The 26,871-nt window shown below is 42.2% G+C and overlaps 1 protein-coding gene across 4 annotated transcripts in view; it reads left to right on the plus strand.

The window, feature by feature from the left end:
• Positions 1 to 26,036, plus strand: part of mylk4b (myosin light chain kinase family, member 4b) — a gene marked incomplete at its 5' end in the record, with an annotated part of 67,236 nt that extends 41,200 nt beyond the window's left edge. Inside the window, 13 exons of one of the 4 annotated variants that reach the window (XM_080431483.1) lie at positions 13,124 to 13,657; positions 16,746 to 16,839; positions 17,123 to 17,528; positions 18,398 to 18,612; positions 19,641 to 19,770; positions 20,688 to 20,781; positions 22,293 to 22,402; positions 22,518 to 22,659; positions 23,091 to 23,161; positions 23,267 to 23,395; positions 23,843 to 24,134; positions 24,221 to 24,272; positions 24,383 to 26,036. In XM_080431483.1, the coding sequence (XP_080287609.1) occupies positions 13,124 to 13,657; positions 16,746 to 16,839; positions 17,123 to 17,528; positions 18,398 to 18,612; positions 19,641 to 19,770; positions 20,688 to 20,781; positions 22,293 to 22,402; positions 22,518 to 22,659; positions 23,091 to 23,161; positions 23,267 to 23,395; positions 23,843 to 24,134; positions 24,221 to 24,268 (2,265 nt within the window). In that variant the 3' untranslated portion in view covers positions 24,269 to 24,272; positions 24,383 to 26,036. Of the gene's footprint in view, positions 1 to 13,123; positions 13,658 to 16,745; positions 16,840 to 17,122; positions 17,529 to 18,397; positions 18,613 to 19,640; positions 19,771 to 20,687; positions 20,782 to 22,292; positions 22,403 to 22,517; positions 22,660 to 23,090; positions 23,162 to 23,266; positions 23,396 to 23,842; positions 24,135 to 24,220; positions 24,273 to 24,382 lie in introns of those variants that run through there. The other 3 variants (XM_080431485.1, XM_080431484.1, XM_080431486.1) reach the window with 3 other exon arrangements.
• Positions 26,037 to 26,871: the final 835 nt, after the last annotated feature.

Genomic DNA, 26,871 nt, shown 5'->3' on the forward strand with positions numbered 1-26,871 from the left:
CACACAAGAAGAAAAAAAAACAGAAAAGAAAAACAAACAGGACAATTCGGCAGACATATTCATTCAAATTAAATAAAATATCAGGACATTCACTTCGAAACAAAATGTACATAAATATAACAAAGTTAACATGGCATATACCCTTACACAAAAACACTCATTCGTATAGGGAGATTAAAGTACCCTATTACAGGGGCCCAATTTTTTAGGAACACTCGTACTTCATCTGAAGCTTAGCAGTAATTTTTTCCATTATATACACCTTCAATATCCTCTCATGCCATTGGTTGATCGTAGGTGGTAAAGGTCGGAGCCAGGATAAAGTAATAATTTTTTTCGATATCAATAAAAGAATACCGGTATGCAGTATATAGACCTTCTATTTGTCTGCCAACCCCTCCGGAACCACTCCAATAATATATACTTCTGGGTCTAATGGTAAATCTATATTAAGGATGGCCCGTATTTCCATGTGTATTCCCTTCCAGTAACGTTCCAATTTAGGGCAGTCCCAGAAAACATGGGTATGGTCCCCAATCTGTTTGCAGTCCCTCCAACACAATTCTGTTTGTAATTTTGTGACCTCCTTCACAAGCCCTTTCCCACTCCTCATCTTCTATTATCACTGTCATTTCCAATTCCCATTTTGATTTAATCTCTAATGTGTTTCCTGAAACTATGGACTGCAAGCAGTTATATATTTGAGATATGATTTTTCCCCATTTTTTCCCCTCCGTTATCCTAATTAAAAACAGCTCCAAAGGGGTTGGCGGTTGTCTCGAAATCTCCCAGTCCTTATGTGACAGCAAATAGCTTCTCACCTGTAGGTATTTGTAAAAGTATTTTGAGTCCAAACCAAATCTATCCTGCAACTATTTAATGGAATCCCCCTCAAGCAACTGGTGAACTGCGATAAGTCCTTTCTCTGTCCACACTCTCGTGTACACGCTTTTAATATGGTTTTAATCATTGGGTCTAGAATTGTGCTGAAACATTTTATTGTTAATATGAGATTTGACATTACTGTAAGTGATTTTGCAAGTAGAAACCATGTCAGTCATGTCATGTCATCATGCCTTCCTGCATATTTCCCAGCACACATACAATTAGATTGTACAAAAAAAAAGAAACTACACCATGTTCATGGAAATATTCATAAGTAGGACATTAAGATCAAATCTGATCGTAGGCATATTTCAAGAATGAGGCCCAATGCTTTCTTGCACGAGGTTTCTGTGTTTGCGTGTGTGCGTGTGTGCGTGCGTGCACGCGTGTGTGTGTGTGGTCCCTCGTACGTTTCTTGTACCAGGGACGACCACAAACAAGTCACATACCTGTACTCAATATGTAGCTTAGCTGCTAACGTGTGTGAGTGAGCTTGTCTAATGTGGGAAAGACTTGCCCCCCTCTGTTCTTGTGCTGCTGCTGGGACTGAATTAGAAGTGCATGGGGGCAACATAGAATTGTGACGGTATGGTTTCACGCCAGCGGTCCGGGCACCGAGGCTACAATGTATCCTGACAGCGCGCCATGGGTTCAAGTCCCGATCCCGACGACCTTTGCTGTGCTGCGTGTCACTCCCCATCTCTCTCTCCCCATTTCCTGTCACCCTACTGTCCTTTCAATAAAGGCACAAAAAAACCCAAAATAAATCCCCCCCAAAAAATGGTTTCACGTGAAAGAATAAACACCCTCAGAATGTAGGTTATCATGTTTGTGTGTGTGTGTGTGTGTGTGTGTGTGTGTGTGTGTGTGTGTGTGTGTGTGTGTGTGTGTGTGTGTGTGTGTGTGTGTGTGTGTGTGTGTGTGTGTGTGTGTGTGTGTGTGTGTGTGTGTGTGTGTGTGTGTGTGTGTGTGTGTGTGTGTGTGTGAGTGTGAGAGAGAGTGAAAGAGTGAGTGAGTAACTATTTTACTGGCAGGGAAGTGGTGGGTAGAAAAGTAGAGTGGTAGCAGAGTGGTATGTAGTCATGAGGAAAGGAGACTGTTCACTATGTGGGTCTTGAAGTGTCACTCCTGGATCAAATGTCATAGTCCGACCAGCCATACACTGTAAAATCCTGAGTGTTCATTTGGTTACATTTTGTATATGCACAGACTTACGAATGGATAAGTTAACACTGACGATTTTACTGTGTACAAGCTTGGCTACTGTCCCCACTTCTCTGTGTGTGTGTGTGTGTGTGTGTGTGTGTGTGTGTGTGTGTGTGCGCGTGTGCGTGTGCGTGTGTGCATCTCTCTCTCTCTCCCTCTCTCCCTCTCTCTCAATTCATTTTTCAATTCAAAGGGCTTTATTGGCATGAGAAAACACACGTTTACATTGCCAAAGCAATGTAAACTCTCTCTCTCTCTCTCTGGTATGGGGACTTGTGAGGAATGTGTTGTTTTCTCCTGGGCTCCCGGCCTGTCCCTGGTGTCCAGTGACTGACGTTTGCATAACTCATTACCAACTAGTAGTAGCTAGTGGTAAAAAAGCATACACACACACACCCACACACAGTCACACACAGTCACACACAGTCACACACAGTCACACACAGTCACACACAGTCACACACAAACACACACTGAACCACAAATGCATAATGACGGGTGTCCTGTTTTACTTTGTGTGTTGGGTTGCACAGTTTCATACATGCAGCAGTCGAGGCATGATTGTAAACCATCCTCTAAGCTGGCATTGATAAGTGTAATGATTTATCTGTGTGCTGTGACTGTGACTATTAAATTAGAGATGACTGGAATTGCCCAGGGCTCTTCCTTAAGTCTCAGGACATGTTAGTGGCATCTTTCAAAGAAGATTGTAAAAATACCCCCCTGGGTGCATATGTGTGTTGCGGGGGGAGCAATGTGTTTAATGAGGTGTGTGTGAGGTGAAGTTATATGAGACCTGAGTATTTGGAGTAGACTGTGATCCAGGTAGTGCTGTATTGGAGACTGTCTTGATGACTACAGCACTACTATAAGTATGCTTTTATGGTATTGGTCTCAAGACCATCTTGACTCCGGATTTTTGCTTATGTTAAATTCTGCAAAGTTGTCTACTGCGGCTTTTATAGCGTTACTGTCAACATACTGTAGTTTAGGTTTTGGCTCATTCTCATATGAATTACTTGAGAAAGTATTTTGCTTTATATTTCATATAGATTCACTTTTTATAACTACTACAACAGTAATCTGAGTTCCCAGAAGTTTTCGCCTGCTCTGGCGAGGAACAATACAACAGTGGTGTAATTTGCTTAGTTTTGAATAAAGGCCATTATATATTAGCAAGCTTATCTCATAACTTCATCACCATCAGTAGCAGTAGTAAGGTATTAGGCCCTGTTCCAATTAGTAAAAAAGTAAAATAAAGAATTGCCTTCTGTTATACTAGTAATATGTGTCTATTTGTGTTTTACTTAAATTCCTAAATAATTGTGTTGTTCCTCTTGAAACTGTGGCATAGAAATCAGTAAATTGTGAGCCCTCATTGTGATAGCAGACCAGTAAAGAAATGGTCATGGCTTCACATTCTTCTGGTCTCATTCTTATATCAGTCTTGGTCTTGATTTGTTCTTGCTTTAGGTGATCTTGATCAGCACTACTCCAAGATTCAATAATGTCCTTGCTCAACTCTAACTTATATCTAAATGTAAGTTAAATGTAAATCTAAATGAGAACAAATTGATTGTAGACAGTAACTGGGCGCTGGAGAGAGTAAGCAAGGAAGAGAGGGAGGGAACAGTGTGAGTTAAAATTTGGTTGAATCAAGAGTCACAGCGGGTGGTTAAAATGATATTTGACTGCAAGCCATGTTTATGAGGTGTTAGCATGTTGCTCTTAAAGAGTGCAGATTGACAGGCGTTGGCGTTATAAACAGAGTGCATGAAGTGAAATGTTCTGGCATGAACCTGCCCTGGAGGATACTGATCTGGAATCATCTTCTCTACTAACAACCGAACTTACCCATTAGTGGGAGTATTGCACAATTGACCCTGTGTGCAACTTGACCTACTGTACCAGTGTTTGAAAGAGGTAAGGGTTTTTGGTGCTCTTCTGACCTCTAGTGGTAGAGATCAAAACAGGCTTCAGCTGTCTAAGGAAAAAGTCTTCAACGTTTTTCAGGCTAAGGAGGATCCTTTAGCTGAGAGACTGAGAGTGATACAAAGCAGGGACCCCCATTACATATATTGTATACAAATTGTGCTGCATATTAAACTTAGTTTTTTATTTGAGGACGCCTTCCGTGCAACTTGATAAGAGGCTTTCAAAGCTATTTCACCATATTTAGATGATTGTTGTTTCATCAGTGTCTGTTGACGGATGAGAGATTTGAGACTAGTTTGGGAGTATTCCAAAGGGTTAAGTGACTATGGGTTGCCTGATGCTGCATAGCATCATTTGACAGTAGCCTACCTCTGTTGTTTAAATTATTATTGTTTTTTGGTTTGTTTGTTTGTTTGTTTGTTTGTTTGTTTGTTTGTTTGCTTGTTTGTTTGTTTGTTTGTTTGTTTGTTTGTTTGTTTGTTTGTTTGTTTGTTTACACATGATCTTTGCTGATAATTATGTTGGATTCATTTTAATGTGTTTTGACATATTAACTTTTTTTCAAGAAGGAAAAAAAAAACATTCCTATCACACAAAACTTTGCTGGCCGCCCTGCAGTAACGCTGAGGAGCCCCTAGGGGTCGGGGGACCCCCTTTTGAAGACCCATGCTCTATTGGGGGTCCCTGATAATGTGTCAGTAATAATATACCTCATCCCTCCAGATAACTGTCATTAATTCTATAAGGGCCTATACAGTGAGTCAGGCTGACTGGGAGTTAACCTGACTCTGCCAGATGGGGGCGGTATTGAGTAACTAGTTTCTCAAGACAGCATACCCTGTCGGCCTAAACCACCACCATGCACCACATGGAAATGTTAGTACCACCACAAACAGACACCAACTGTCTGCACTTCTTCGGTAGCTCTCACCTCGCGCATAACAGCCACCATAGTCTGCCTAGAAGTCAGCCAGTGCTGATATTGACCAAACAAATGTGGTCTAACTGCAGCCTACAGGTCTAAGACAGAAACAAACAAAAAACACAGTTTTCAGTATATAAATAATAGTCTTTAAACAATCAAACATTCTTCTTTATACAGTATACAAACATGCACATGCATATATTTGTTATATGCATGTTGTGCACAGCTCTAAACATGTTAAAAGGTGATATTTACCAATTGGTGGCACTGTGTCCCTTTGCTTCCAGAATACTGTAATAAGGTGTGAGGTGATATACAGTATATATGTCACAGGGTGTTTGGAGAGCCAGGGTGATTGAAGACAGAGCGCTTGTTTTTAGGCACGGGGCTTCGGGGCGATGCGGGGCTTTTCGAGACAGGGTTTATTAGCGAGGCTCGTGAGGAGGAGGAGGAGGACGGCGCTGCGATGCGGGGGGTTATTACGCGAGGCTCGCGAGGAAGAGGAGCCTCCTCCTCCTCCTCCTCCTCCTCGCGTTTTAAACCGTCCCGTCCTCTCCTTCTCTCCTTCTCCTCCGAGGAGGAGGAGGAGAAGGAGAGCGCGGAGAGGCGGGGCTTTGATGCGCCGACGGAGACCTGTCTTTTGTTGTTCCCCCCCACACGCGTTCACACGCACGGCGCGCCGACTTAGTGGAGCTTGAGGCCGAGGAAGCGCGCCCTCGCGCCTCCAGGCGCGAGTGCCCGCGGTGACCGGCCGACGCTCCACTAGTCGACTCAGCGCCGTTTGATTTGTAAACCGATAGGGACAGAATAGTTCTTTTCATGGATCACTGTGTGTGTGTGTGTGTGTGTGTGTGTGTGTGTGTGTGTGTGTGTGTGTGTGTGTGTGTGTGTGTGTGTCAGGGAGAAACTAAAACAAAAGCCAGCAGAACACAATAAAAGTATCTTAACAGTCCATTGAAAGCATGTGCGCGTGTGCGTGCGCGCACGCGCGTGTGTGTGACTGTGTGTGTGTGTGTGTGGTAGCGGCCATATATGCTTGTGCACAAGCCTGGCTTGTGGCTCCCTCTAGTGTCTAGTGTTGCTTCTACAGAATTGCTGGGTGGGTGGTAAAAACGAGCGAGCCTTCTTCAATCACCCTGGTTCTCCATTCACCCTGTAACATATACACTCACCGACAGTGGTGGAAAGTAGCTAAAGTACTGTAGCTCAAGTACTGGACTTAAGTAAAATTTTGAGGTACTTTTACTTTACTGAAGTATTCCCAATTTCAGAGACAAATATTGTACTTTTATTCCACTACAATTATTTGAAAACTTTAGTTACTAGTTACTTTGTAGATTTTGATTATTATTACAAAACATACCCTCTTCAGCCCTATTTAAACTTTGGCTATTTGTAAATAGCGGATCTACAAGCTCACAACTGCGACGCGTTGTGAGCTTTTCAATCTGCTATTTTTATGAATTTTAGACATATGATAACGGGACATTCTGCATAATGAGTACTTCTACTTTTGGTACTTTAAGTATAATTTGATGCCAATACTTACTTATGTACTTTTACTCAAGTAAATTTTGATTACCGGACTTTTACTTGAAACAGTGTTTCTACATTGCAGTATTGATACTTTAACTTAAGTAAAAACCTTGAGTACTTTTTCCACCACTGCTCACGACCACTTTATTAGGTACGCCTAATACGTGGCCTGAACTGTTCACACAAGGCAGGATGGATCCATTCTTTGTAGACGTTCCTCTGTAGACGTCACATTCCATCCGAATGTCACAGCACAAATCGAGACTCATCAGACCAGGCAAAATCTTTCCAATCTTCTGTTGTCCAATTTTGGTGCGGATTGTAGCCTCAGTTTCCTGTTCTTCAGTTTGGTCTTCTGCTGCTGTAGCCCATCTGCCTCAAGGTTCAAAGTGTTATGCGTTCAGAAATGTTCTTCTGCATCTGCACAAATGTTTGTTGTTTGTAAATTACTAGAGCAGTGGGCACAAGGCACATGTATTTGGACCAGTAATGTACAGCTCAGTTCAGCTCAGTTGGTAGTGTGCATTTAAAGAGAAATTAGTTTCTGCTGTCAGTGTCTGAATCAGACAGGATCATTATTTAATTTTTCCCTTTTTATTTAGACAGGATAGTACAGAGACAGTTAATTGAGTGCACGCCGAGAGGGGGAAAGACATGCACTCCAGGTGACTTGTTGGAATCGAACCAGAGACGTTGTGATTACATGGTTGACCGCAACATACTGTATGTCCCACCCAATCAGAAGTAACTGCATGATAGTAAGTCAGAGATTGACAGCCTGAACATTTTGCCTGGGTGTTGTGGTTGGTCTGTGTTCTGATTCAGAATCAGAATCAGCTTTATTGGCACATCACAGGTTTACAGAAGTAAAAAAGTGGGTGACATTCGTTTTCGTGCATAGTTCCCATTGTGTCGTAATTTCCATAGAAAAAATAAAGGGAAGAAGAAGCAGGGGGGGGGGGGGGCAAGGGGGAAAGGAGATCAAACAAGAGAACAATCAAAAAACATATTTACACCTGAGATAAGATATAAAGGTGCGTGAGCATAGCAGTAGATGTCTGTACATGATATACTTATGGACGTTAGTTAAGGTGCTAGAAAAACACACTGTGTGTGTGTGTGTGTGTGTGTGTGACTGTGTGTGTGACTGTGTGTGTGACTGTGTGTGTGACTGTGTGTGTGTGACTGTGTGTGTGTGTGTGGGTCTGTTTGGGTCTGTTTCCGTGTATGTATCAGGTTGTGTTTGCTGATCAGTTTCTGTGTCTATGTATTCAGGTTATGTTTGCTAGCCTGTGTTTCTGTGTCTACTGTATCAGACTGTGTGTATGTTGGTCTGCTTCTCTGTCTACAGTACGTATCAGGGTGTGTGTATGTTTGGTATGTGTGTATTAGTGCCTGGGTGAACTGTGAGTTCACCCACAGTCACAGAGGCCAGAATGTCTCCTCTCCTAGCCTCTCATGTTTCACCCAGTTGTCTTCCAAGTTGCATAACACCATGATGACTGTGGTTCAATCGCGAGCGTGCACACGCGTTCGTGTGTGTGTGTTATTTCAGTAACTTTTAGCCTACTGTACTGTATATTAAATGTAATTGCCAATTGCCAAACCTGGTCACATCAGTAACTACTTGAACCCTAGCGTATGTGTTCTGGGGCAACGATCCGATGAAAATAGCTGATCTACACAACGCTGTGAGGTGTAGATCGGCTATTTTTGGAGAAGCTATTTAGTGTCGAGCGGTGGTTGTGGTTCCCAACCCTCGCAACCACTTGAAAATCTCGAAAGGTGTTCAAGGCCCACCCATCTGACCACTTAACACGGTAGCCATTCAGTTGCCGTGTTAAGTGGTCAGATGGGTGGGCCGTGTGCATCTTTCATTGCATGTTTATTTTAATGATCAATTAATCGATTGTGTTCTGGCCTGGATCGTGTACTTTAAGTACCATTTCATCTGTTTCACAATGAAAACACATTTTTCAAGTTTTAAAAGAGAAAAATCCCATGACATGTTTTTTACACAGATTTTGTAATATTAATGTTATATTATCAATACAATTATATTAAATTATTTGAGAGCCTACTTGCAATATCCTGAAGGCCCACCAGTGGGCCTCTGACCACAGGTTGGAAACCACTGGTGTAGAGGGAAAATAGACCCAGTTAACCCATTAAAACCGGGAAAGCATGTGTTTAATAACACTTTAACCATTATTTTATACTTTGGCTATTCAAAAATAGCAGAAATACAAGCTCATGGTGCGTCACTTCTGAGCTTGTAGATCTGCAATTTTTGAAAAATCGTGAAAATGTGTGCAAATCTTTGAATATATTTTTTTAAGCAAACATTGTTAACTCAAATCTTTGCTTCTGGGGGTCCCTGGAACAAAACAGTTTGAGATGGGGGTATATCGTTTTGGGGGTCCTTGACATGAAAAAGTTTTGAGCACCAGTGTGTGTGTGTGTGTGTGTGTGTGTGTGTGTGTGTGTGTGTGTGTGTGTGTGTGTGTGTGTGTGTGTGTGTGTGTGTGTGTGTGTGTGTGTGTGTGTGTGTGTGTGTGTGTGTGTGTGTGTGTGTGTGTGTGTGTGTGTGTGTGTGTGTATAGATATATATATAGATATATATAAATATATTTCATTTAATAATTTTTCTATCTTTTTGAAGACTGAAAAGGGTAATACTGCATTCATAAACAATATAGATAGAGAAATGTATTTTTTTTTCTCTTCCTCTATCCCTATATCTCACAAGGTAATAAGAATGTATTGCTGATTTTACTGCACAAAGTATTTGGTGGGCCCCCCCTGGGCCAAAATTCCTCCCTGGGTTCGTCGCACCATGAAAACGTTTTGGATACACAGGCCTATGTTGTAAGACAGACTGAAATTGAACGACTGTACAGCTCTCCTGTGTGTGATGGTATAGCGAGGCTCTGATGGTAGCCAATGCGGAAGATGCGATTCCGAGACAGCTGAGCTCCTGCCATGCTATTGTTGAATTCTGCTCAATTCAACATAGGCTGTTAGCTTCGGGGGGGAAATGTACTTCCATGCACATACTGTCTGTCTAGGCTATTATTGTAGCCTTTGACTGAGCTCCATTCTATCCTATCTTGCTGAGGCTATTGGCTGTTGAGTGAGCGAGGTGAAAGCCCTTGCCAGATTGTATTACTGGATAGCGTGTGGAGCGAGAATAAGCATTATGTATTGACTTTGTCTCGCAGTCTTGCTGAGTAACCCTATACATAGGCTGGACTGTGTCCGTTGTTAGTGGCTTGTCTGATTCTGTTCCAGGGCCGGTGTACCAGGCCAGATCTGATTTTATCTGTCAAATTGTACTGTGCCAGGATACAGTATATTTAAACCACCCATAACATACAACACCTGACCCTCTCACCCTCCTGTTCTCACATTCTAGGATTCTTTCTAGACAAAGGATTGTCCATGACTCGTCAGACTGCATCAAAACATGGCACCAACTGAGAATTATGCCATGATTCTTTGATTGGTTGAAGGCCAATGGTACAATGTAGGGGTGCAACAGTTACTCGAACAAATCAATTTAATCAATTCTAAAAGAATAATGTATTTTAATAAAATAATCGATTCTCAAAAATACCTAAACTATCAGATCTACAAGCCCATTGATCACCTGTGTTTGTAGATTGGCAATTTTTGCAATTTTTGCAATTATTGCGCAACACAGTTGTTCATCAAAGTAGAAAATAGGGCTTATGTGGTTAATCAGACTAATCGATTTAGTCGATGATTTAAAAACAATTCTGATAGATTCGTTGATATATGATAGATAGATAGATTTTTCATTAAGATAATTGATAGTTGCAGCCAGGCAGCCCTAGTACAACGGTGCCCTCAATAGTCCTTGTGAGAAAGAAAGTACATGGTAAAATCCTCAGTGTTCATTATTATATAAGAGAGACATATGACTCATATACCAAGATGTGACAAACAGGTGCCTGGTCAGTGTGTGCATTAGTTTCCCAATCAACACCAATGACCTCTTTAGCCTTTCAGTGAGAAAGCATGTATTGACTTTCACAGTGTTTGTGCTATTTTTAGCTTTCATCAGCGTCATCGCACAACCCCACCTGAGAAGCAAGGTAAATAGGGGGAGGACTGGGGGATATGAACGCCGGAGCTTTGGGCTTGACAGCTGACAGCTTTCATTCTATGAAAAGTGGCACAGTGCCAGCGAACAAGGAGGCTAGGTCAGGTTTTTCCAGGGATGATGGGACAGGCGCCACTCTATAGGTGCCAGATATGGGTCAGGCTCAGGCTGCACTGCTCCTAAACACCGCTGCATTGAGATGGTGGAAAGCTTTGGGGTCAGTGCACCGTCTTGAGAAATGTGCAGAAGAAGCAAGTGTCAATTGTGTGTGCACGAATGTCGCAGTGTTCACACGTCCGTATTCCATGCACTCTTGTTTGCTGGACGGGTGTTTTTCAGTGTAACCCTAGAGGTGCAGTAGCCTACATTTTCTCTCTTCCTCTCGTGGCTATTTCCTTCACCCTATTACCAACAGTTGTTTGGTGTCAATAGTAGCCACCTGCTTCCTGTGTTCCTTCACTGCACTGTAAAATCCTGAGTTATGACGGTGTACAAATGAATGGACCCTTTCGGGTCCATTTGTACAGCTCACTGCCGTGGTTAAATTAACACTCAGGACTCGGGACTGTGCGTATTGCGTCTCATGCTGATTGAGAGGCAAGTCTATATTATATAACCCACTATCGCAAAGCATCTGGTTCCTCCTTGCATACTGTATATTGTTTTATATCGTACCTACTGTATAGGGCAAAACTGTTATAGTTCACCACATAATACTGACTTCCATTTGCACCATGTACTGTATGTACTTGTATAATGTGTTCATCCTTCTGCTGCATGAAGGTATGTTCTGTATATCTTAGGTCTCTAATTTATTCATCCATTATTTTATGCACTCTGAGATTCGGTATATTTTTCTTTTTTGCTACAACATATAGACATATACCACTAACTGTATTCTGTATATACAGTATCGTTGGTTGCTAATTTATTCATACATTTATTTTTATTTTCTCTGTACATTCTTTATTCTGTATGTTTCCTATTATCCTACCTCAGTAGTACTATATCAACCCATGGAAGGTGCAATTCTAAATTGACATTCACTACACCAGTGTCTGGGTATAATGATGCTGTTTGCTCACTATTACTATACTGTAGGCTATTACTATACAGTACCTTACCTGTATTATAAGATTAGTTAATTAATTAACTTTTATTCCCTACTTGTATTATATTTTGGTACTATGTTGGTCATTACTTGTAGCGCAGTCTGGCAGAGTCTGCCACACCAACATTTCACTGCTCATACAGTAAATATGTGACAAATAAGGTCTTTGATTCTTTGAATTTTGAATCCTAGATTCTCTACATTACTGAACACGTAAAGAACCTCAACTGATGCTTTTTCATTAAGAGGTAACCAGAACATTTGCATTGAGCAGTAAGTGCAAGTGACGATCACATGCTACTGCAGATTCTGAATATCATCGCGTCCAAAGTGTTGTTGGCATGGCGATTTTAGCCATCATCTCAGGTCTTGCTATAGTATTGTGAAATGTATTTGCCGTTGACGTCAAGTGCAGAACTTGTTTTTGGGACAAGGGCTTTGACCTGCACATTTGAGGAGTAATTGTGCAATATTCTGCCATTACTTCTGCTGGGCGAAAACAAGTCAGTTACAGTATGAGAACTGTTTGGCATTTGAGGAGGTTCAGAAATACCCACAATGCCTAATGTCTTTAACAGGGGGTTGCACCTGTCATCTGTGTTAAGGCCATATACACTGATAAGTAAATTAGAAGATTGGTTCAAACGATCCTGTACAAGACCTTTACAGGGATATATACCGACAGTTAAAATGTAGCTAACTATCAAATAATTTTAGTGTCCATCCATAGTAACAGTTTGTTCTATTTTACTTGTCTCACATTTTACTGGATCATATTTCAATAGCAAAATAGTCAAGATTCTGACACCTGGCTGAAAAGCTTTTCAAGTGTCTCAGATGTCACATAGCAATCCCCCGAAACCCCCCACCCCACACACACACACACACACACACACACACACACACACATAACTCCCCAGCCCCCGCCAATCCCCTACCACGCACCGAGCCATCAGCCCTTATCACTGGCCACTTACTTTACTGACGTCCATGGGGGACTGGTGGGGGGCTGCACTGTTTATTTGGAGGACACCCACCGGCTATTCTTAAGCACTCCACCTTCCTCTGTGGTGCTAGTCAAAGGAGAAGGTCTGCCAGATAGACTATAGCATGTCCTCTCCGCACCTCTCATGGAGCAGCAGATTCCCTGTCTCATTGTAGCTTTGTAGAACATGGTGTTCATTGTCATTCCATGCGAGACTGGATGGAACTGAATGGAATCTATGAGAAGAGTTAGTTGTTAAGAGTCCTGCTGGAAAGAAATCAACTGACGGAAATCAACTGAAGGAATTCCTTGTGCTGAGGTGAGAAGGAGGCAAGAGGAGTTGTGTTGCATGCTGTTTTTGGGCTCCAGGCGGACGTTCACCCATCACAGCTTCCTGTGTTGCCAAAAGCAGTCATGAGTTCCAGCTTGGTCAATTCTTTGGCCAAAGTCTACGACCGCAACCCTCTGCACGGTCAGAAAGTCGGGGGGAAGAAGCCACCGGCCGCCGCACCGGAAAAGCCGCTCGCATCCCCTGCAAGAATGGCCAGCAGCGACGCCACCCTGCGCGGCGGCGCCGAGAGCCACCTGGACTCCCTGAGCTGTCAGATGGAGCAGCTGCTCAGCATGCAGCAGACCGTTCTGACCCGGCTGGACGGGCTGTCCCAGGACGTGGGCGGGGTCGGCCGCGACCTGGCCTCCATGCGGGCGGAGGTCCGGGGCGGTCAGGAGGGCTCAGAGGTGAAGGCGGCGTGCAGGGAGCTGCGGGGGGCGGTTCGGGAGACCGGCGAGAAGATGGAGCGACAGGGTCACAGGTTGGACGGGGTGGAGAGGCTGGTGGAGGGCATGCAGCAGGTGATCAGCTTCATCGGGGAGGTGGTGAAAAGCTCCCGGCTGGTGGAGCTGCTGTTCAAAGAGCCTGGCAGCAAAGCTGGCAGAACCAGTAGGAAGGTGAGTTTGTATGTGAGAGGACATCATTTTAGGCAAAAGGAAAGTTTTAAAAGTCGTAAACGTAAAACCTCAGAAGAGTAACGTTTAAAAGGTACAGTGCAAAGAAATACACAACGTGGATGATTGCTTACTACTTTATGTTGGTGCCATGGCATTAGTCTTTAGTATCATTGGTCAGATGCCACACATTATACAGTACCTAGCCTAACCGTAACCATAACCATGACCTCACACTAAACAATTTTTTTTTGGACTATTGGGTTGTCGGAATAATGGGGCTTATACCCTTTCTGTTTCCATATAGTGCCTTTTATTTACAAATTGGTGACTCTTATGAAGAGATACAGTATACATCATCCAACAGCTGTGTCCTAAATCCTGGATAGTGTGGGATCTAGTTGAGCTGTGTCCTCTGTATTGTAATGCTATCCAAAAAGTTGCTAATTACATTCCAACTGGGCTTGATACAGCCTCTGACCTACAGCATTGTCCTTGTCAGATTTACATACCACGAGCTCCATAGAAATGAACCTGTCAGTGTCACTGACAAGTGACAAATGATGCTAAAAGGATGGTTATTCTTAGGACATAAAATGGTGTTTAAGTGGCGCATCATTAAATGTTTATGCGAGGTTGTAAAGGCTCCATATAGAAACTTTACTGGTTTTATTGTTATTAAAAATTACATTTAATGTAATAACAATAAAACCATGCTTCAGTTCACATGGAAGCATTAATGCTTCCATGTGAAGATATTCTTTTTTTTAACCGCTTAAATCCGATATACTTAGTTAACCGGAGTTACCCAGGGGTCTATACTAGTCCCCCTCCTTTTTTCCCTTTTCGCCAAAAATTGCAGATCTACAAGCTCACAACTTGCTGCAACGTATGGCATTGTAATCTTGTAGATCAGCTATTTTCGCTGAATGTTCGCCCCCAGAATAGGGACCCTCGGGTTCATGTGGTTAAGATTAAGTTTTGCCATGTTATGCTTTATTTGGATAGGAGAGTGTATAGAGACAGGAAATCGAGGGCAGAGAGAACGGGGAAACATGCAAGGCATGACTCTGGGCATCGGATTCTAAGGATTATGTGGTTAGTGCATTAACGGGTTGAGCTACCAGGCGCCCGTGCGAATATATTCTGTGTCTATTATCGGCCTGTGGAAATAAAAGTAGGATGCTGATGAATAAATAATGATATAAATAGATAATAATGAGGCTCTAAACTGTTTTAATTCTCCTGTATGTTATCAAAGCAGTTGACTTTGGGTTTCGGGCCTGTATGGTTTAATAGGGTTAAATAACGTTCTGTTAATAAGGTTCTTTGTCTCTTGATATTGTTCACCCACAGACAGAGGATCTTATCCTACTGTATGCACCTCTTTTCAGTAGCGGGTTGAACGTAGAGGGCACAGAATGTCAAAGGGCTCAGAGCATAGGCTATTTGTCCTGTCAGTCACAGTGGCCTTGTCCGGAAAGGTGACATTACTGCAGTGATTGATGACGTGGGCTGCAGTACTGTCAGTACATTCCCACCACACTGTGCATGGCAGCAATAGTTAGTACCTCAATGCATACCTCAACTACCTTAGAAAATATACTGAGGGCTATGACTTTACCACTTTAACCCAAGTGTGTGTGTGTGTGTGTGTGTGTGTGTGTGTGTGTGTGTGTGTGTGTGTGTGTGTGTGTGTGTGTGTGTGTGTGTGTGTGTGTGTGTGTGTGTGTGTGTGTGTGTGTGTGTGTGTGTGTGTGTGTGTGTGTGTGTGTGTGTGTGTGTGTGTGTGTGTGTGTGGGTGGGTGGGTGGGTGGGTGGGTGTGGGGTGTGTGTGTGTGGGGTGTCGTGTGTGGGTGTCGGTGTGTGATAGGCAATGTTGGGCAGTAACTTATAACTAAGTAATATATCAATTTGTTTTATAAATATATCCATATAAAAGTAATATAGTAATGTAATGAGTAACATAACTAATTACTTTTGATACCAAGTAACAACACAATACTATTACTTTTTAAAGGAGTAATGAAGAGACACTTCCTGAGTAACTCACCCAATACTGGTGAAAGAGTAGGTGACATTATCAGAGTGATTGATTACATGGGCTGGAGAACTTGTCAGTAGATTCCTGTCACACTATGCATAACAGCAATTATATAGTTAGTACCTCCATGCATACTTCAACTACTATAGAAAATATACTGATAGCGTGCGCGCATGCAGGCATGCATGCTTGTCTGTGTCTGTGCATATGCGCGTCCATGCGTGAGTGTGCATGTCTATGTGTCTTAGCATCTATTTTTGAAGTCTGCTGACTGACTCAGCATCTCTTAATGTGTGGGGACAGGGTTATGTAAACATCCATAATGTCATGTTTATTACTTCAGCGTTAGTGATTTGTTTTAGAATAGTCCTTGATAGTAGTCGGCTCTAAATAAAGGCCTTCATAAAATTTGGTTCACTCCATTTTGTATTTATTCAGAAAGTGTGTTTGTTTGATGCCGTATGTGGTCTAGTGACAGGAGAGATGATAGGAGAGCTCTCCAATCTTTCTAGTGAAGACAGAATCTGTCCAGCACAACCTGAAACCCTCACTTTGAGCTGCGGCGGCAACTGCAGCAACTGCAACAAACACTTTGGTCTATTTGACCGTACTGTTTCCACTGGAAATAGGACTCCATAAACAGCCATGGCATATAATGCTTTCATGATATGTGAACAAACTGTGAGTGAGCCCTGAGTGGAATGTGAGGCCTGAAGACAAATGTATGTTACACTTTTAAGGCTGATGTACTTAGTTGCATGCCGGTGTCGCGTACCGAATATAACAGATCTCACAGTCCATCGCAGTAGCTATTTTCGAGGCATTGTGAGCTTGTACATCGGCATGTGACCCCTGCGCAACTAAGTATAACTCAGGCTTTAGTTTAACGTATAATATCTCAGCCAAGGCCTAGGATGTCGACTGTACTGTACCTGTGTCCAAACGATACCTACAGTACTGCATTCTGTGACGTTTAGTTGTGTATCCTGCCTTCTGTTAATCTAATTTATGTCCGTTTTCACTTTTTGTTTTCCAAAACCCTTGCAGAAAGACAACAAGGGAAAGGATGGGAAGGATAAAGCCAAAGTAAGCCTGAAAGGCCTGAAGACTCAGAAGAAGAAGAAGGCCTCAGATGCAGCGGGTACAGTATAGTTTCAATAGCAAATCACTGTGCGTGAATCGTGAATTAACCACTTACACCCTTTAATACTTTAGTTCACAACATTATGAGCTTGTAAATCTGCTATTTTCATATTATGATTCATGTGGTTAAAGTGATTCACTGGATTCACGACATTGCATTAAACCATTACAAATGATGGCTTGCAGTGCAGTAATGCTGAAGATAACATGTAAGAACGGTGAAATGCAGCTTGGTAACAAGGTTTGCTGTGTGGTCCTCTCTGTTTTGTCCCACCAAACAGATGCATTGCCCCTGACGGAGCCCGAGCTGCAGGACCAGGTGGAGAAGTTCAACAGGCAGAATGCTGAGCGTTCCCAGGGCGGCGCGGAGGCAGAGGAGGGCGGGGGAGAAGGTAGAGGGGATCTGGTGGAGTTGATCCTGGATACAGCGGCCATTGCCCGACCAGAGGAAGAGGAAGTGGTGGGGGAGGAGGCAGAGAAGAGGAAGAAGGGGGCCGTGGAGAGAGGCGACGAAAGCCAGGATGACATCTTGACACATGGGCCCAAAGACGAGGAGGCAGAGGGAGAGGAGGAGAAGAGGAGAACCACAGGACCAGAGGAAGAGCAGTCTAAACCACAAGAGGTCCTCGGCACTATCCCAGACATTCCCAGTCAGATCTGTGAGACCAGTCCTCTACCACAGGAAAGGTACGTAATAGTTTAAGTACCGCAAGTAAGTAAGTAGTCTTGGGAACCAATGGTTCCTGACATGTGCCCATAGTAATAGTTTAGTTTAGTTTATTAACACAATATAGAAAGTGCAGCACATAGGCTACAGTATGTTAAAAAATAAGAAGCATTTGTTACTGTGCAAGAACATTTTGTAGAGAAAAGTTTTGCACACCTACTGGGACAGATGCATAGGAGCAAGCAACCAGTGCAACGTGAAAAAAATGGAAGTCCCGCACACTGTCTTCACTTACATTAGGTATCTCAAGATACCTGATGAAGGTCATTTAGACCTAAACGTTGTAGCCTAATAAACTACTGCTCTAAGTGAAGACAGTGTGCGGGACTTCCATTTTTTTTCACTGTGCAAGAAAAGAAAGGAAGCCAATAGGCTTATTCGGAGTCCTTTCCATAATGAAGGAAGTTAATAGATTACAGGCATAAAATACTCAACAAGAACAAATCAAAACATTCAAGCTTTCAAAAACGTAATAAAGAAGTAATTACTAAAAACACAAAATACATTGCGTATTGTTATTATTATATGTTTGTGTGTAATCAGAATCAGAATCAAACTTTATTGTCACATCACATTACAAGTAATATGGGTGAAATTCTTAATTGTACAAGCCCATTAATGCAGTTTAAATGATATATAGAGGTAGAAGTACAGTAGTGCATTTAAGAGAGTGGCTAATGTACATAATAAGTTAAGGGAAAATTTTGTCTGTAAATAAAACATAGATCAGATCATCTGTACATAAAAAACACAGTTCAGTGAGTTCAGTGCACAGTGCCCACAGGCTTAGTTCTCATTCATAATCGTGACAACCATGGGAAAATTACAGTTCTGAGGAAGCTGGTGACATGGCCACTTGCAGCAAGCGCCGCGTCACAGAGGAAGGTGTGGTGAAAGATGACAATAAGAAAAGTCGTGTGGAGGGCGAGAAAGAGGAGGACGTCGAAGTTCCTGTGGCAGAGGGGGCCGAGAGTCAGGCTGTCCAATCAGATGAAGTGAAGACAGAAGAGGTGGAAGGGTCTACGGTGACGGAATACATTATTGGTAAGCAGTGAAGTTTCTGTGGTCCATTTATAGTATAATATAAATGACCAAAGCCTGATTTATACATTTCACAATGCAATGTGTTGTGAACTTTTGGGCAACATGGCACGCAAAAAGTTTAAATCAGGCAAGACAGCAAGAAATTAATAATGGTTGCATGTTCAAGTGATACCATAATTCATTTAGGAAGAAATGCAGCTTTGCCATCTTTCAAACTTGAGCATCTTGTAAGCCATTGCCATTGGACTTTCTGTTTGAAAATGCCAGCCAGACAAAATATTATGAGACATTGCATTTTTTCCCCCATTTTTTAAAACTTTATTCATCATTTTTTAAATTTAACATGGGGGCAGAAATCAACAATGTTGTCCCCAATCTAGAACCCCCCCCCCCACACACACACACACACACACACACACACACACACACACACACACACACACACACGGCACAGGAGCAAGCACATACACAATACAAAATGAAAACATAAAAAACAAAGGGGGAAAAAAAACAAACATAGGAGGCACAATACAAGTTATTATACAACATACAGTAGTAACCATAGTAGTCACTACAACGTTGACCATAATCATACATATATACGGTACATTGGGGGGACAGACCCAGCCACCTGGCACGGCCACTGACCCGAGATACAGCCATAGACATCCTAAACCTATTTATGTCATGTGAACGTCAGGTTCTTGAAATAAGTTATAAAAGGAGACCACCATCAACCCACTGGAAGAAGGAAGGTGGTGTTATAGATTTCCAATTAACGAGAATGAGACGTCGAATTACAAGTGAAGCAAAGGCTATAGCGTTTGACTGATGTTCTGTGGGCTTATGTTCAGTGGGGAGTACCCCAAAAATGTCAGTATATGGATTGGGATTAATTGTCATGTTGTAAATATGTGAGAATGTTTAAAAAAACTGGTTACGGATTGGCAGGACCAAAACATTATGTCCCACAGTTGCGAGGCTGTGGCTACATGAGACATTGCTAACGAGACAGATCTGTGCATCAGATCTCATTTCTCCTTTTTGTTCAGACTCAGGCCCGCCTCCTTCGGCCCCCTTTGACCATCGCATTGTGACTCCCAAACCCCACCAGATAGCCACGTACTACACCATCAACAGAGACGAGATCCTGGGAGGGTGAGTCAACAGAGGGCTGACAGCCAGCATGCCAATTAGGAGAAAGGGCCTACGAAAGCCAGGGTCTTTTCCCATGGTGCACCACACCACACCCTCATACTGTATGTCCACTGAATGTCTGAACGTATGGCTCTCATAACACCGAAGTCATGCCATTTATTTTTGTGCTGGGCTCTGGGAAAGCCTCCTGCAGCCTCCTGAGACATAGTTACATACACATGCACATACAGTACAAATATACACAGTCAGACACACACTGGATGAACACAAAACTCATCAATCCCGTCTTGTGAAATAAGTGGAAATGTCACACCCTGTGAAGGGGCTACATTGCCCCCCTCAAGGGCAGATGATTAGGAGTCTCAGGGGGCATTTATGTAATAGCGGCCCCTCTGATGCAACAAGCCAGTGCTAAATCCAGCCCCTCAAACTGGAGATTACCCTTCAGCACGCAAGCACATCGCTCAAATATCCAACATAATGACATAGTACAAAACCCCCATTATTATATTACTGAGGGAGCTTATTGCTGTGTGTGTGTGTGTGTGTGTGTGTGTGTGTGTGTGTGTGTGTGTGTGTGTGTGTGTGTGTGTGTGTGTGTGTGTGTGTGTGTGTGTGTGTGTGTGTGTGTGTGTGTGTGTGTGTGTGTGTGTGTGTGTGTGTGTGTGTGTGTGTGTGTGTGTGTGTGTGTGTGTGTGTGTGTGTGTGTGTGTGTGTGTGTGTGTGGATACATGTTCATGTACTTGCCTGAGTGGCCCTTGACATCCCCCAAAATCGTATGTATGAGATAATGGTTTATATTGCGCTCTCTACTCATTGTGTGCTGTTCTTAATTTTTACGCCGTCATATGACAAAGTCTAAATCTCGGGCCTAACCCATTGCTGCCCTGTTCATGTGTTTGATATGGTGCTAATAGGGGACGCTTTGGACAAGTCCACAAGTGCGTGGAGAACTCGTCTGGACTGACGTTGGCCGCCAAGATCATCAAAGCCAGGAGCCAGAAAGAGAAGGTATTGATCTGCGGATTAAATTGTTTTAAAAGTACGTTTTAAAACATAAATACCAAACATATCAGTCTACATTTCCCAAACCCTTTAATTCAGTCTGACCAGGTGCAGGGATTAAAGTCACAGTTCACACATCCCAACTTGGTCAGAAGTATAAATGTTTGATCAATTAAAAACATTTATAAAGGAGTTTTATTGCACCTTGAACTTGGCTCTGTCTGTGCCCTCATTAACAATTCCAGCATATATTAATTATGCCATTATGCCACGCCTTCAGGAACAACCCCTCATGAATATGCTAATATGCCGCGTCCCTGGAATCAACATGCAGAACCCCCCCCCCCCAATAAATAAATAAATCAGTAATAATAATGATGATGAATAAACACATCCCGGTCTCATGTAGGCTGTCATAATGGCAAAATGCAATATTAGACCAATTATGTCTTATCAGGGCTCAACATTTTGAATATACTTTTTAATGTATGTTTAATAATTAGAATTTTCTAAGTTATAAATGAATTGCCATGTAAATATAGCAACCTAGTTGTGTTATAATATATTGGCCACTGCGCCTAGAAGGAAAACTTGTGCTTGTAGAGCGGCGGTACACACGCGCTCGCACACACACACACACACACACACACACACACACACACACACACACACACACACACACACACACACACACACACACACACACACACACACACACACAAACGCAACGAGGGCATGCGAGCGGCTGATTCCCCCCCCAGGAAATCCAACCCTACTTGTATGAATGATCTGTAATATATTTCAGCGAGATGTTGTGGTAATTTACCCCATTTTTTAATACTGCTAAATAGCATGAAGATAGAACAAGAAACCATTTTAAAAATACTAAAATAGACATACTAACCACCTTGTCAGCCTCTCACTATTGGTCAACATGAGAGTGACGTGAGGTGCGATAGAGATTTGGTTTTCCCAGCATACCGCTGTGGTCACACTAATCATCTCAGACATTCACATGGTCATAACCAATCAAAGCCTCAGCGCTGGCTCATGTTGCTCTCACTGATCAGCTGTGGCGCGACTGAAATTGTTGGCACTTGCTATCTGTCCGCCAGTGTGTCTGACTGTCTGCAACAATGTTTGTTTATTTTGGCAAAATGTATTTCATATTTCCTACCTACTGTGCGTCTGTCTGTCAGTCTGCAGGTTAACCACTTAAACCCTATATATTTAGTTGGTCTGCTCCTGTTTTCCCCCTACACCAAATGTCGTGAACTGAATGTTCACGGCAGCTATGGTTCATGTGGTTTTAAGTGAGCTCTCTCTCTCTGTGTGTGTGTGTGTGTGTGTGTGTGTGTGTGTGTGTGTGTGTGTGTGTGTGTGTGTGTGTGTGTGTGTGTGTGTGTGTGTGTGTGTGTGTGTGTGTGTGTGTGTGTGTGTGTGTGTGTGTGTGTGTGTGTGTGTGTGTGTGTGTGTGTGTGTGTGTGTGTGTGTGTGTGGGCTCCTCTGTCCTCCAGGACGTGGTGAAGAATGAGATCCAGGTGATGAACCAGCTGGACCATGCCAACCTCATCCAGCTCTACGCTGCCTTTGAGTCCCGCACTGACATCATCCTAGTCATGGAATAGTAAGTGTACTGTGTGTGTGCGTGTGCACCTGCACTTGTGTGTTTGTATATTGTGTGTGTGTACGTGTGGGTTTTGCAGCTACTTGACAGTGTGGTTGTATTCTGTGCACCATAGTGTGGACGGAGGAGAGCTGTTTGACCGTATCATCGATGAGAACTACAACCTGACAGAGTTGGACACTGTGCTGTTCATCCGCCAGATCTGCGATGGACTGCACTACATGCACAAGATGTACATCCTGCACCTCGACCTCAAGGTAAACACATTACCACTACTTTTTGTCCATTGTCTCTTCTTGTCTGTCACTGGTTTGATTTGTTACAAGGAAATAGAGGTTGGGACATTTTCGTGTACTTCCTTTTACGACAAATTGCGTTGTAAGCTTGTAGATGTGATATTTTTTTGCTATTTTTGAATTTGAAAAGATTGCAAGTTTGGCCAATCCTATATTAAAATTGGCTTATGGGAAGACCACGTCCAGACCACCTCATCACTCTTGTAGAGTGTAGTACCAAAAGGAAATGCATGACATATCCCCACCGGCCATAAACATATGACCAGAAGAGGATATCAAAAGCAGAGGCATAGAACCCCATCCCTCCCAGCAAATCAAACCCTGCTAACAGTAGTTATGGTCTGTTGTTCCTATAGTTAGGTGATAATGTTTCTCTTTGTGTTCTCTTTCAGCCAGAGAACATTCTCTGCATTAGCCGAACGACGTACAAGATCAAAATCATAGATTTTGGCCTGGCCAGAAGGTAAGATGAAGATATGAATACAGATTTCTCCATGTCTCCCCATATTGTATAACTTCTCGTTGCCTATCCTTATGTTTCCTGTGGTTGTTCTTCTTGCTGTGATAGATATAAACCCAGGGAGAAGCTAAGGGTCAACTTCGGAACGCCTGAGTTCCTGGCTCCTGAGGTGATCAACTACGAATTTGTTTCATTCCCCACGGACATGTGGAGTCTGGGCGTCATCGCGTACATGCTGTAAGTCCAGGATTCTTAACATTTCCAACACACAGAAGAATTTCACTACCTAGTGCGACCCGAAAGCCAAGTGGTTAGGGTGCCTACCATATGGTCACAATGCCCATATGGTCACAAGTGTCATTGTCCTCTCTCTCCACATTTCCTGTTTCTTTCGGCAATGTTGTTGTCAATTAAAGGCTTAAAAATGCTACAAACTACTTAAAAGGAAATGAATAAACAGTTTCACTACCTGCAATATTGCTACAGTACAGGGTTCGATTTGTAAAAAATCCAGAAGCCAGAAGCAGGGTAAAACATACCCTGCTTGCCATAAAATGTATGACCAAAGGCGGGGATATCAAAAGCAGATGCATGGAATTCTAACCTTGCATGTGACAATAAAATAGCTTGAACCACCTTGATCGGCGTGCACAGCCAATAATATCTCTGTGTCTCTCTGCTCAGGCTGAGTGGTTTGTCTCCTTTCCTGGGGGACAACGACAATGAAACCCTGAACAACATTCTGGAGTGCCAGTGGAACTTCGAGCTGGAGGAGTTTTCAGACGTCTCCGACCAGGCCAAGGACTTCATCACGCGTCTCCTGGTGAAGAGCAAGTGTTGGAGACTGAGCGCTGCAGAGTGCCTCAGACACCCCTGGCTATCCGACGTCAGCCTGCACCACAGGCTACATCAGAAGGTACAGCAAAGATCCAGGACTCCACTGGTATCTTCTTGTCATTCAAAGCCTGAAAAAAAGGTATTTTGAATATTCAAATAGTAGATGCATGCACACATTATTTCCAACTTCATCGTTATACCAATTCAGATGTAATCTTCTTCCAGAAAAAAAAGAGCCAATCATCCACACATGTGCTTCCTCCGGAGAGCTAGACAGGTAAGAACAGCCCATTATAGATTATATATTATAGATCTAAAACAGCAATCTAAGGTACATTTAGCCTAGTGTTCGCACCTAATTCTGCTTATTGTCTCTCTCCTTTTCAGAATGACATTGAGGCCTTTTGCATGCCTTTTGACAATACACGGCCTTTGTGGCCAATACTGGACCAATTCCGCTTATCACCACAGCTCACTAGTTCTGACAGGATATGGAATAGAGTGAAGCTGTCTGCCCTCTGGAGTGACGCATCGCTCCCTCCAAGGCCCGGACTTTCTGCTACTGTAGTTAAGCCTAATTTATAATTCATTGTGCCCCTGTGTAGATCGGCTATTTTCGGCAACACCATTGTACAACGGAGTATAAAGCCTTTTTACTAAGCAGTATAAGCCTTATACTGTCATTTGCAATGTTTAAAGCGGAATGGATGAAAACTGCATAACTTTTATGAGTCATGTAATTCATTAAAGTATTTCATGCTAAATGGCAAAAAAGGTGACCAGGTAGTTGTATCACAGCCATACAATATACCCAAAACCTTTTAGGTTTGTCACTCTTTCAGTTATTAACCCTTAATAGCCATGGCATAGATTCAACTGGCGAAAAATAATGAATTATGTCAGTTATCTTCCTCGAAATAATCTGTTTACTGTAGCTGCAGTAAAACAAGGACAACACTAATATTGTTTTGGTATACAGTGTATAGCTCCCTCTAAAAGTGACGACACCGTAAAATCCTCAGTACATGTCCATTTGGGTCTGTAGTTACGTTATTAGATTTAAATGAACATTGAGTATTTTGCTGTGAAGTTTCACACTGTCCCATTTTTTTGTAAATATATATATTTTTTGCATGCCTTGCACTTTATGACATATTTCTCAAAACATGTAATAAAAATAAACACTTTTAATAGAAATGGATTGAATGCTACTACACAAGTCATATTTTGTGAACATGAGATTTTACTTGCCTTTTTATAAACAAGTCTTATAAATATATAATTCTTTGTTTCTGGTCTAGGGTTAAAATACATTTTGAACTTGGTTTTCATCAGGGGGAGCTCTAAGTTAGTTATTGATGAATTAATGTTGATTATTTGGCATTATTTAAAAACAAATGTATGTAATACATATCCCCACCCCCTCTGGAAAGAGTAAATGTTTCAAAACACACACTCCCTGCTTCTTGCCTATTGCCGAATTCAACCCAAACTGCAGGTGTATTTTATTTATTTGTTCATTGCCTTCAGTGTGCACATTAGCTGGCATTTGCTTGGGCAGTTTGGAGTAGCTCTCTCACCTTCCATGAAGGCATGATAAAACAACAGAACACTACCTACTGTACGATTGAATGTTTATCACTGAAGTTGGTTCTTATGTTAATATTTTACTGGTTTAACGCCAGATTGTACTTGAAGCGCAAAGCTTTATTCATCTTTTTTTTTTTAGGAGAAACGATCAACATTTCACGTATTTTTGCACATACATTGGGTATCATGTGTAAATGTACAGTTGTATTAGTGAGCAAACATCAGAGCTTAGAAGAGTCATCTGTGCAATAATACCACACCAGTCCCAAACAGCAGAATGTCCAGTAACGATTAAGTTGTTGCTTGTTACACTTCCTTTTACCCTTTGAAAATTGAAAAGCTTTGTGATTTTGGATACCTGTTTCTTTCTTTCTTTGTGTAGTATCTGTTTCTGTTTTTTTTTTCAAGTTTGCAATTTATGTAATGATGAAACAACAAGAATTGTAGAATACCAGAGAATAAAACCAATTTTAGCACGCAAATGCTTTGTTTTCAATGTCTGTTGTGATACTTTTCAAACCGAGTATGTTCTACAGTGGCAACAACAGTATAAATACAGTACCTTCATAGAAACCCACACAGTGTATTCATCAGATGTCCACTAGAGGGCATCTGAGCTGCATGCATGGTGATGGCAAAAACTGATGGTCAACAATGAATAGAAATTCCATCTTTATACAATATATAATCCACCCTGGGGAAGAGTACTTCTTGCACTCTGCCGCAGTTCAATGGAACAGACTTCCTCTCGTAACTGAAATCAATTGCTTCCGAAAAACAAATCCTATCCTTAAAAAGATGGCAGCTTAATAGCATTTTAATGACCGGTAGTTTGCTGATCCAAAGGAGTAGTCATGACAATGATTTTTTTATATAAGACTTTTATTCGTAACTTGCACAGCAAAGCAACTCCATATGAAGGGGAAATAGGATAGGGGGTGCTCACAGACACAGTAGCTATCCGTGTCAGTCATGGTTAACGTAACATAAATGAGTAAAATGACATGTTATAAAGCAATATAAAACTTTAATCCCCCTAATGCATTTCCCATAGCAAACAGCAACAATAAACAATCACAACCAACAGTAACAATACACAATACCCAACGTGCTACAGTAACCCCTTGTTGTTTTATAATAGCAAGACCCCCGAACAGCCAAAGTCTGACTGCAGCCCCCCAATAGTGATTTATAAATATTCGGATATATAAACCTGAAATAGCTGAAATACAAAAAGAAAAATAAAAGCTCACAACGCATTGTGCTGCGACACATTGTGAGCTCAT

Source organism: Gymnoscopelus braueri (genome assembly GCF_963280865.1).
Source record: "Gymnoscopelus braueri genome assembly, chromosome: 6".
Classification (NCBI taxonomy): Eukaryota; Metazoa; Chordata; class Actinopteri; order Myctophiformes; family Myctophidae; genus Gymnoscopelus; species Gymnoscopelus braueri.